At 41.2% G+C, this 12,500-nt stretch overlaps 2 protein-coding genes across 2 annotated transcripts in view; one reads left to right on the top strand and one right to left on the bottom strand.

Annotated features, from left to right (window-relative positions):
* The window catches only part of SARC_02065 (hypothetical protein), a gene marked incomplete at both ends in the record, with an annotated part of 10,325 nt that extends 2,991 nt beyond the window's left edge, over positions 1 to 7,334 (bottom strand). Inside the window, 9 exons of the mRNA XM_014304188.1 lie at positions 185 to 391; positions 668 to 778; positions 1,193 to 1,329; positions 1,928 to 2,075; positions 2,379 to 2,518; positions 3,406 to 3,501; positions 4,087 to 4,353; positions 4,886 to 4,991; positions 5,829 to 7,334. Of these exons, the coding sequence (XP_014159663.1) occupies positions 185 to 391; positions 668 to 778; positions 1,193 to 1,329; positions 1,928 to 2,075; positions 2,379 to 2,518; positions 3,406 to 3,501; positions 4,087 to 4,353; positions 4,886 to 4,991; positions 5,829 to 7,334 (2,718 nt within the window). The remainder of the gene's footprint in view (positions 1 to 184; positions 392 to 667; positions 779 to 1,192; positions 1,330 to 1,927; positions 2,076 to 2,378; positions 2,519 to 3,405; positions 3,502 to 4,086; positions 4,354 to 4,885; positions 4,992 to 5,828) is intronic.
* A 469-nt stretch (positions 7,335 to 7,803) lies between these two features.
* SARC_02064 (hypothetical protein) overlaps positions 7,804 to 12,500 on the top strand; it is a 7,065-nt gene continuing 2,368 nt past the window's right edge. The window contains exons 1-7 of the mRNA XM_014304187.1: positions 7,804 to 8,032; positions 9,052 to 9,112; positions 9,581 to 9,685; positions 10,162 to 10,225; positions 10,494 to 10,593; positions 11,303 to 11,386; positions 11,704 to 11,786. Coding sequence (XP_014159662.1) covers positions 7,830 to 8,032; positions 9,052 to 9,112; positions 9,581 to 9,685; positions 10,162 to 10,225; positions 10,494 to 10,593; positions 11,303 to 11,386; positions 11,704 to 11,786 — 700 coding nt within the window. The 5' untranslated portion in view covers positions 7,804 to 7,829. The remainder of the gene's footprint in view (positions 8,033 to 9,051; positions 9,113 to 9,580; positions 9,686 to 10,161; positions 10,226 to 10,493; positions 10,594 to 11,302; positions 11,387 to 11,703; positions 11,787 to 12,500) is intronic.

The raw sequence follows: 12,500 nt of genomic DNA, 5'->3' as shown, positions 1-12,500 counted from the left end.
AGACGCACGCGCACACGTACAAACACACGAAATGAAATTACAACCTCACAGGCTGGTAGGATGAACGAAGTGCGTCCAATTCACGCACATGTGTACTTTCATTCGCATAGTCAGGCATGTATCTATACATGGACACCTCAACGGACACAATTATATGTACACATGCGTATATATACAACTATACCTTCAGATTCTGCAAGGCTCCGCGCATATTGCGGTTCTCCACGGCCGGCAGGATCAACATAGTGGCCGCTATATTGTTCGCTTCAAATCCATTGTCAGTCAGAAACCGCCACATGTTCATTTGATCGTCGAAGCGTCTAGATACGTTGGCTTCGTCACTGTACAGTGACATCAGATACAGGGGCAGCACAGAGTCGTAGGGTACATTCTGTGGGGTAAATGAGTACAAAAAAGATTGAAAAGGAAGTACATACGATCGAAACGAATCCATGTTTGGTGTGGATATGCAGAACTTTACGCATGGACAGTATCTCAAAACGTCCAGATAGAGGTGCTTGAATTTTTGCACAGCGCTAGTCACCCCTGAGATGTGCACAAACAGAAGCGCAAGAACCCAAAATATCAGACTATCATACATATATATATATATATATATGCGTATATTTATTTACTCAAATATATGTATATACACATATATACAAACCTGGTAGACCATCTCGCCCAGAACCTCGAGGGCTGATTGGTGCTGGTCAACTTGAATATAGTATGTTGCCAGTTCGAGGTATCCAATGTGGTTTGCTTGTCCTGAAACACTCTGAAAGAAATAATGGCAGATACACATTGCCGTCATTGAGGAGAGGTATAGGTGCGTGATTGTAACTAGAAAGTGTGTATCAATTTGAACGTGACAGTAAATTTAGGGTTTAAAGCCTAAATATTTCATATTGAAAATCGATAAATTCGTGGTATTCTGAGAACCTGGTCTGTTTTGGCTCGCAGCGAGATTGTCAAAGCTTAGTTGTATACCAATACAAAAATCGCATTATTTGGGAGTTGTCGACAGTTTTTTTGACCGAATAGTGCACACCATGTTCAAATCAGGAGAGTACACATCTCCCTTTTAATGTAGAGATGTACAGATTTATAAACCTTTCTCTGTCACGAGGATGACAACATATTTTAACTCGGGAAACCTCAAACAAAAACTAACATATGACGGACCACACACCTGCTGATTAATAATATCCCAAGCCTGTTCAATGTCACCATTTTTGCAACTCAGTCCCAAAAGCAAGTTTGTAGTGACAACGTTGGTCTCGACGCCGTTTTTGGTCATCATGCCCAAGACATGATTTATCATGTCAACTGTATGTTGGTGAAGGAATTGGAGAAGTCGAATTAATTCGGAGTTACGAAAGATAAACAAGATGACGCGATAAAAATAAGAGGCCAAGTTTGAAGTATAAGGATAACTTACGATATATAATCGAACAGGTATCCCCGCCATACATGGTACTGAAAAGCTCATACCGTTTTGGCGACATATATTGAGATGCTATTGTGCGCTTTCTTTTGCACAGACTGAACACGTCGTGTACAGGTAGCACACCCATGTGATACCGCACGAAAATGTGACTACGCTTGTGCGTGACACTATGCAGATCACGCACATAGCTACGGCAAAAATGCTTATGTATGCTCGTACAGAATTAGGACTGGAACAACGAGATATCGGGCGACATAGAGCACATTGACCTGTTGTATGTATTTCAGGATCCCGAGCAAGAACTTGACCTATCTTCCAGATGCCGAAAGAACACCGTAGCTCGGGTATGTGTGCAACCTTACTTTTTTTTAGCAAGATTCACACATTCATTGAGTTCGAACACATGCATATATGTACCGACCCCGCACAGGCACATACACATACACTCCCGCAAACGTATATCCACGTGCCCCATACCATCGTTCTGTGCCGTGTACACGCTGAGTATTGCGTTGTACATATCCACAGTCGGAGGCAGTCCTACGTGCTCCGCTCTGGCGAAGACATCGAAACCAGCCTTTACGTCTCCTAGGCCAACGTGTAGTCGAAGCAATTCCTCTACAACCTATATATGAAATGAAATAGAAGTTTGAGTACTACTATTGACAGGTCGTGTAACGAACTAACTATTCACAACATAGTGGAAAAAGATGAAAACATGTGTACGAGTTCAGTAGGGTGCCAACATCACAAACATATATACACACACACACATACACATACACCACAAACACACACACACGGCTAGCACAAACACATACACAAGCACAAACGCGCACACTTACACACTCAGGACCCTCAACACGGACTAAATTTCTTCTCAACACTTGCGAACATGCACATCATTGCCAACCGCCTTCACACACACCTCATAAGTCAGTTTTACGCCTTCGATCCTCATCTCCATGAGTAGTTCATCTGCTCTCTCCACATCACTGGTGTCAGCACATAACGACAGAACGTCCGCATACGCACTGGCTGGGAGCGTCACAACTTCAGTGGACACAGCTGCTATGAAATTCGGAATTAGATGGCACGAGTGAGAAGATATCCCGCACTCGTGAAGAAATTTTTTATACTGAATTGTATGTGATAATATACGCATACGCACTCGCTAAGAGTGTCACAGTAGCAGCGAAGACAGTTAGGATGAGAAAAGTTTCACATTCGTTCATGATATTTGGGTGTACTGTATTGTGTTGGCAACTAAAAATAGTCGCACACAACTCGCTGGGAGCGTTACAAGATCCAAGGGCATAGCTGCTGAAAATCTAAAACAGAACCGGCCTGACAGTATAGTCAACATACAGAAATATATGGCTTCTTATGCTGTATTGGTACGTACTCGCAGTGTAAAAGCAATTTATAATATCTATTCACAGTATTAATTAAATTGGTATACGTACTCGCTGCGAGCGTTCTACCCTAAGAGGTAACAGCATCTGTAATAATCAGCCCAGAATTCCTAACATGTATCACCCGTTTGCAGGAACTGTACAGTAACATTAAAACAATTTGTGCACAATATTTATGTCTAAAATGTGCATGATTCTATCCATAAACGAGTATGAACAAAACACACCAATACAACGTGTGTATAAAACATATTTTTATCTTCAGCAACATATCTACAAGTCTTGGGAATACACAAACACACCATCGCCGACTGAAGGATCGTTTAGATTAACTGGCACATGACAAGGTACGATACACGAAGACCATAGTCGCATGTAAGGATCAATATGAAGCAGATATTGACCAAACGTGTATAGCCTACAAATGCTCTTGGCATCTCACTCATGCCTTTAGTAGTGAGGTGGTCGCATCTACATACATGGCCGGCCACACACAAGTATTTAGTGCCATTAGTTTAATGTGTACACGCAGACACATACCATCATCGGCGACGGGCTTCACCTGGTTACCCTGGCGCACATTTGCACCGAATTCGTTGGTCTCAGTATGTATGTCTGCAATGTCTTCAGATACGACTGTGGGGATGCGAAAATAGGTTTGTGAAACATAGATCTCAATCATAGGATACACGCAATGCGAGTTGGCAGCTTCGAAAATACAGAAAGAAATTGTAAAAGTGGATTAAAACTATTCTATATTAAAGAGGCGTACGTACAAAAATCTATTACTGACTTGCAATTGTGGGGAGGGTCTTATATTATTACGTTTACTAACTTGCGTTCCACGGTACCGTAAACGATAATTGACGAAGTCAAGCAAATAGGCACACGTGCATCGTTTGACGACGTGCGTATCCCATATACATGGTATATTTAAAATGGTCAATTCTGATCGTGCGAGAACAAGATAACGCAATTGGTCTGATATAAGGATCTAAACCGGTAGACAATTCCCACAGGTTAATCTATCGATAAAAGGCATCCCCGATACAGAAAGGAGTGCAAAATAAACATGTACGATATTTATCGAGATGTAGTATATATATATATATATTATATATACATCAGACAAGTGACTACCAAATTGATCACTATTTTAACAACTAAGTATCGCTTACATCTACATGCACAAAAAGACGATGTGAAATGAAGGATATGTACCTTCAGGGGCAGCTCTGACGCGTTTTGCCGTCGCAAACAAATCTAACCCGCTAAACTTCGCGCCACTATCCCGTGCGTGTCTGAGGGCAGACAGCATATCATCGAGACTCACATGGCACCCATATTGCTCAGCGGCGCGCACTGTGTCGATCAACTCGGCGTACGAGAAGTGAGGCAAATACGCGTTTATCATGGACCCCAGAAGTTCAGTACTCGGTTTACGCCCGTTTTCTAGCATCGTGCTGAAAAATTCCCGCGCATCAAAACCTGTTGTAGTTTGCATGTATGGATAGCTAGTATGGGTGAGAAAAGTATGCCAAAATCATGGTACTCATGCGTTTGCCAATGGGGTGGCACCCACTGCTTGCATCGAACTGGGGAAGACCCGCAAATAGAAGGACGATTTTAAAATATTGGATATAAATATGCTGGCATGAATGAAAGAGTGCGAGTCGTTTCTATGCACCAGGCGCTGGTAATGTATCCATCATTTTGTGCTGAAGGATAGTCTGCCAAATACTGGATTTCTAGCACAGTGTTCATGCAGTGAGCGTTAGCTCACTTTATTTTCTGTTCTTAAACGGAAAGTGCAGTGGCATGGGCACGACGAGAAACGCGCCGTATTGGCATCTACTATTGTAAATTATGGGACAGTATCAAGCGTGCATGGGGTAGTTTATGAAATAAGTGAACAATTTGAGAGATATGTCCCACAAGCATAGAAATACAGATAGACAATATAGTGAGAAGAATCAGCGACTCATTCAAATACCTACACATTAAAATAATACGCACATACGTTTGGAATCAGCCGAGATTTGAGCGTGTGCTATAGCGGTGTAGCTCTCCTGCGGTATTTTCCATCCTTTTTTTTCAGAAACCAGGCTGCAGAGCCGTTCTACCAGCTGAGGAATGTGTAATTGTTTGTTGGGATTATTAACTGTGTATAAAATTATACAAATGACAAAAAGGTGGAAAATAATTGCCAAAATAGTGGTCAAAATGAAAGTCAAAATATAGAACTCAATGCATCCCTCCAAATACATATAAAAGTAGCTCGTTCGATTCGAATTTGTGGTGATGTTGAATCGATCCGGCACAGTCTTTCCACATGAGGAAAAAGTACATTTTTGAGTGGCGTCGTCTAATTTCTAACGTTTCTCGTGTCTTTAATTGTCACTGCGATGTGATTCCTGTTACATCTGCCAATGTCAACCGATATATTTCTACACAATAAATGTTCAGACACGGTTGACTACGTATGCAAAGTCAAGTTTACATCATCTACAGATTCACGGTGCGTTTGTACGTTGAAATGGAAATATGTTCCGTTGTCTGGCTTACTCATGATATCGCAATAGTACACCGGAAAAAACACTCACACAGGAATGGATATGTGCGAGTATTGTTGGGTAGTTCACAGCATTGCACAACAAACACGGCCGGAAATCTTATAAAAAAAAGACAAGACGAAGAAGTGAAAATATGAGCGATATTCTCTTTTCGCACTATAGACAGGATAAAACGACCATCTCCCTACACAATTCATGTTCCTATAGATGTATGTGTATCTGAGATCTTTACCATCAACCAAATGAAATATGCATGGGTAACTTGAAGGGTGAGAGGAGGAGCACTGACCCCTGCATATGGTCGTGTCTGATACGAAGACATACATTACAGCGATATATAAATAAAACCCTTACATGCTTCCAAAACGCAATGCATAATTTATCACGTACCTGTGCCTTTGCGTTCGCATCCAACTCAAGAGTCGGCGAAATGCTCGTGCTAAAGAGCAGATTTAGCGTTTCAGCATCACAAGATTGCTGTGATAACACTTGAGCGAGTGTAGTCTCAAAGTCCTGTAGTTCCGTGGTTGTTATGCTAGGATATGATTGGTCCGTTTCTGAAACGCTCGCACCTGATTGGTCCGTAGCTAAAGCGTGTGTATCCAAATGGTCCTTGGCTGCTGGGATGTAGATATTTCCCCCTATGACACCGCCCTTACCAGTCACTAATTCCACCTTATCTGGATCAGCCAACTCTATTGGTGTCCAAGTGCTATCTGTACGCTCAGCCGTGTTATTGCTTTCGTGAGAGTTGGTACCGGCTTCACCAAACTCCACTCCAAGCCCGGATAAACTTTCACCATACGGCGTCTCACCAGTACCGAGCTTGTCCTCGTTCACTTTTTCCTCAAACATAACCAAATGCATCGAATTCACGTCCGCATACGCTGGTGGTATAGCCCCTGCCAACGCCTCATCCCATACATCGAGTGTAGTGATTGGCAGATGGAACGACCGCTGCAGCCTAGACTGTGTCGGCATACTCGTATACACCTTCCTCTTAACCCTACTATGCGCCGAGTACCCCTGTGACTGCTCCTGGGCAGATCCTGTAATCCATTCCTGAGACAATAAGGGGTCTGTCCCAGCTGCAACCCCTGAGACCTCAGTCACACTTGCACCAACACTTGTGCTTGTACTTACATTATTCATTGGTGTGGCTGTAGGTGTACTGTAAGAAATAGTTGCATTCGATGCCTCCTGCTGTGTTCTATTGCGCCTAGCGGTGTGATACATCCTCCCCTGCGGCGAAGTGCGTGATCGCTGTTGTCGCTGTGGCTGGTACACTATGCATGCACGCCTATGCTCTACGTGTGCTGACGAGAAGGTGCGGCTTTGTGGTTGTGTGGGCATGTGTGTGTGGGTATGTGTGCGGATGTGCAGCTTCACGGCCTGCGGTATTGTACGTTGTCTGATATGCGCTATATTAATCGTTTGTACCCCCCCAGGCATACTACTTTTTGCATGTACATTCCTAATACCAAATGAACGTATAGGCTCCTGTGCATAGCCTGCATGATGTGCATGCAGATGTGTACCGCTGTATGTGTAGTCTCGTGCGTGTACTCGTATGCATACACCCCTTGCACCCCTTCCTCGACTTTTCTTTATCAATCTCTGTATCACCTCGCCAAATAGGCTGATAATTCCACCATCTCTACTTACAGGCGTTGCCAGAGAAATATGCGCACTGCTGGCATTGCATCTCTGTCTGTGCATGAATCTTTTGTCGACAAAGTGCGGCAAGCTTCTACTATATAGTGTACTGTCTTCCCTGAAAACGTGTCTATCTAATGACTGCATTCGCATACTTCCTTCTGGTAATAAGAACATATCCTTTACCGCTATACATCGAAGCCTGGTCGCCCTCGATAGGCCTAATAGACACCCCCTCATAGCTGGTAAATTACAGCCTCTAATGCTAAATAGTCCATAGAATAGCAACCCTCAACCATAACCAATGGATTCACTCGCTCTCATTGAGTTATATAGGTATATATGTATATCTATGTTAGCACTAATACTAGGCAGACGATAGCATACTGGTGTATAAATTAACTGCTTACAGCTGATATATAGGTATATATTACATGTATATATATTGAAAATATGTATGTCGTGTGTTTAAGTATTATTATAAAAAATGTTTATGTGTGGACGCTGGACTGTGGTTCATACATATCCACAAAATTCAGAAAGCCCGCGTCATTTATATTTCCTAATCCAAACTGTGTTGTTATTTTTAAAAATCCCTCATTTACTCTTGTGTGTCAGCCGATTCTGACGCATTTTATTAACACTCGATGAATACGAATTTAATTTATAATACACGATATTAAGTATAGATTTATATATGTACAGCATCGTATTTTATTAACGGACTATTCTTGCATGCAACAACGTGTATATTCCACATTGATGTTTGCATCTTCAAGGACAGCCAAGACTTTAGTTAGACACCTCAGCAATCTGCACAGTACGCTCCCTATCTTTCAATCGCGTTCAATAGACAGGAATCACTACATCAGCTTACTACAACACCCTCAACCCCAATTACCGCGCCACAGTGTATCAGTAAGGAAGTTAAATACAAGGTGTGTTTCCCCTCCCAAAAAAAAAATTCGTATGTAAGCATGTGTTGTCATTGTTTGCAGACATATAAATGTCTTCATTATTTGCAGACTGATAAATCCTTTCTAGACGCAATGGTAACCACTTATAACTCCCAACAATAGTAATTACACAAATAAGGCCAGACTTCACACAAGACAATATGGTGCAGAAAAGAGCTAAAATAAAGAGGGAGTCTTAGTTGTACGACGGTGTTGAACATACCCCAAGCGCATATTTGCGCTGTAGTTTTGAAGTTTATGTTGTGTAGGATTGCCACAACAAAAGTTTTATAGCACAGCAACGAAATCACCATATGAACAGCGGTGCAATATATCGCGACAGATTGTATGTATTAAACGACATGTCTTTCTACACCTCATGCTGCACTGGATAACAAATTGAAGCAAACGATAGGTGACGAAGAGTACTTTCCGATGATCTCAATATTTTACACATCATAGTCAAGTATTGGAGAAAGGTTAACATGTAGGATGTTCCAAGATGTCAAGAATGAATAGTGTCGACAATATAAAATATATAACGGGATATTCAATTTCATTTGTACATGCTTGTATATTAAAGTGTATTTGTACACATAAATCTATGTATTTCAAATTTTATGGTGTTCAGCGAAGTCGAGTTTATAAGCTACATAGGCTATGGGATAAGCTGTATGCTCTTATTTCTTCGTACAATCCCTGAGGGCCGGTTTCTAAACCGGTTAAACTACACAATATCTTTGTCTCATACGGTATTTCATTAACATAACATTCATACACACCTCCATCCACTTATACCTATGGGTGTACTGTTATTCCATCGCTTATACACCATCTTCGCGTGGCGTAAAGAGTAAACGAAGATCTTTTATTTCAGATGTTTATCGTTCCGCTGTGCCGTGAATTCACAACGCACTTCAGACTAGAATACTCCCAACTATCGAAATGCAGCATCACCACTTCTTACCACTGTCGTTTTCATTGATTGTCACCTCTCACAGTAGTCGGTGCGTGACAATGGTACTGGAAAGAATACGTGATCTGCCAGGGGTGTTCATGAAGGTAGGCGTTTCAGGACATTATCTCTTATTGAATATGTGATCGACAATATCCTTCCAGTAGCGCCTGTCTATGTCATGCATGCGCTTGCATGTCTTTTCCGACATGATGGTACGGTATACTGGCAGACTTGTGCGTACGCGTTTGTTCGAATGATAGTATGTTCGTGGTCCTTTCCGTTCATGTTTGTACAGGTATAGGCTCTCAAATACCCTTGCCCGATATATGTACAATGTTTTATTAACCCGTAGATTTCTGATAAGCAATACATTCCAAAAGCTAGCCATCGTTGAGATTACCACACGCTCGTGTTTACATAGATAGTATGCAATGTGGCCTAGGTTACACATGATAATACGAGTAAATATTGATACTAACGAACTCGTGAATTGGCAGAGGATGACAGGGAAAAGTCCAGAAGTTCACAATATGCCGTTTTATTGATGTCTCGTTATTCGCATCATTTCTCAGGACCCCGAGGCAGTAATTGAGAAGCTAGAGAAAATTAGAGATGGCGGACACGATAACTTGCAGATAGTCACTGATTTCGATCAGACTCTGACAGCCTACTTTATGGTATAATATGCGAGTAGTGTCAGAGTGGTGTCGGTGATGGTGTATTATCTCATAGTTTGTAGGTGATGTTGGGGTGACCATTTGTATTTTGAACCGCAGATAACGCGAACAGTATTGCTTTGTGTCATGGTTTGAATGGAGTGGTCATCCTGCCATGCGAATTTTGCAATTGGTTCTCTCATTGTTGTTCATGTAGCTTAATTCGTACTGTCAGATCGAGGTTGTGCCAGCTTGAAGCACTCGCTGCACTCATTGAAGAAAAGTTCTGGATGTATTGCCGAAAGTGGTAGCAAGCTAATGCAGCGTCTGTGGTGTGATGTCATGTGTTGTAAAACACAGGCGTACGAATATGTGCACTACTGCCTCTCCATATGTCTGTAGATCAAGCTTAAAGAGAAGCGCGTGAGCGTTTATTCACGCTCCAAATTGATACACTTGAGTATGACATACTTACCATCTATCTAATTCTCAAACAGCCGGACGGAACACGTGTAAGTTCATCTCATGGTCTTATTGAACGAAGCAAATTCCTCGTACCAGGTGAGTGATGACATTTAATTTGTCCTACTTGTTGTGAACTGACATGCTTCGAATGTAAATCAGTTGTGCATTTGGAAGAGATTGTATTTGCACGATTGAGTTTGAGTTTGTGAGCAGCGAGATGCAGATGTTATTGTTCCAACGCGGTGTATGATTCATCCCATTTCCCTAGTTTAACGATTTTCGAAAGAGGTGGTAACCAAAACAATATTCCGAATGGTGCCTGTATTCAGCTCTGCTAACGTTATGAATATATATTATTTGCTAGATTTGGCGGCGAGGCTTAACAAGCTATTCACCACGTACTACCCCATAGAGGTAGATCAGAATGTAACATACGAGGACAAACTAGCCCACATGGAATACTGGTATGGTACGGCAATTGTGTGTAACCTTAGGTGCAAATTTACATGTATCTTTATGGTCCGTATAAGTACACAAACATATGGAATTAGCATTGATCTTTTGCTGGCATCGATTCTTCTAGTGGGGTGCGCCTTGTTTTGTATTGACTTTTGATAAATCCAAACCACAACTAGTCCAATATGATAGTTGTCAATAGCGCTAATTTTGGTTAGTCTATAGAGCGAAGCAAATACAGTGCATACAGTATAGTTTCCAGATTGAGCACTTGTGGTTGATATAAACCAACGTCGCCTTGTTCTGCCAACATACAGGCTGCAACCAAATCGTGTTTACCCTACAGTCTGTCAGTCGTACAATGGTATCAAGTTATTAAAAACCCTGAATGGTGTCATCAAATCCTGATTCATTTTGGAGGCACTGTTCTAGTTTGACCAGACTATATTAAGGCTTGTAAGATAAGTATTATATGTGTTCCGTAATGAATCTGTGTATGTATATGTTATGCATATATCATGTCTAAAGATTGTGTGCGAAGTCCAAATTCTCAAGAAATGAGTATTGCTGTCCTGTATTGACCTAAGATTTTCTCATGGAGAGCTTCGTTTCCCCAAAACGCATTTCGCGGGGTTGAGTATATCATACTTAGTCTAGTCTTATCTCTTTTTAGTACTATTTTCCCACCACTTCGACCTCGCGTAATCTCCGTACCAGGTGGAACAAAACCAACGAGGCGTTCATAGAGGCAAAATTCGATAGGAAACATATCCCGGAAATTGTCGCCAATGGTAGTAGCAGGTAAATCTCATGTCATCCTTTGCTACCATACGATGGCTTAGGCTTCTATACAGTGGCGATTTTCTACCGGCGTGTTTTGACATGGCAATGTATTTTTCAAGCTTGACTTTCGGGATTGTGTTCTGTTTGAAATTTGACATACTTGCCTGTATGGTTGTACTATAAGCTCTAATTCTTATCTGCTTGAAATATACAATCTACATCTATTTGTCATCATCTTGGGGTGAGGGTGGGCGGAATTTTTGATCGAAGACAGCGTGCTGAAAGAATTATCCACAGGCAATTACAACATACGCGTCCTTTCTTGGCATTCACAGATTCAGAGATGGGTTTGACAGTTTTTTGCAAAAAACTAAAGAATTAGATGTACCCTGTTGTATCCTTTCAGCTGGGTTGGCAGGTACGGGTAGCTTCTGAATATCGAGAGTTCATTTTATATGTGTGCTTGATTGCCTACATCGCGTATTTGCCATATTTTCCAGAAATACTCTCTAAAGAACTTATTTTCTACTTTCAGTACTATGTATGTCTTCTTTATCTATAGGAAAATTAATTCGTAGGCGATTATGTGCGACACTTGTTCAATCACTGTTCATAACTGATCATAAACACAATTGAAAACAAAGTCTGAAAACATTTGTGTACGGCATGTATTGAAAGTGATATTTAGATGCGAAATGATTGCTGAAGTATACATGCCGATGTATATAAAGCATATAATGTATTGTTGTATGCAACGCACATTTTCCTCGGTGGCCGTCGACAATAATTATATATTGAACTACTGAACGGTGAATTACAAGTTGTTCAATCAGGAATGCTACAAATGGCACTATATATATATCATGCCTATTGCTTTAGCATTTGAACTTCTTATAGTTGTCTGTGTCTAATTTTTTTATGCATCTGTGCAGTTTACCTGTGTCTAATTTGTTTATCCATCTGTGCAGTTTATCTGTGTCTAATTTGTTTAGCCATCTGTGCAGTTTATCTGTGTTCAAACTCCCGTACGTAAGAAAAAATGACATGCCTTTATAAGTTATTGAAATCATTTGTACGTCAGTTTTCATTGCAAAGAAGGAGAAGCTTCTATATGGCATATTGTCAACATACC

Source organism: Sphaeroforma arctica, assembly GCF_001186125.1.
Source record: "Sphaeroforma arctica JP610 unplaced genomic scaffold supercont1.89, whole genome shotgun sequence".
Taxonomy (NCBI): Eukaryota; class Ichthyosporea; order Ichthyophonida; genus Sphaeroforma; species Sphaeroforma arctica.
Note: the sequence above shows the minus strand (reverse complement) of the source record. Positions and strands in the feature narration are given on the sequence as shown.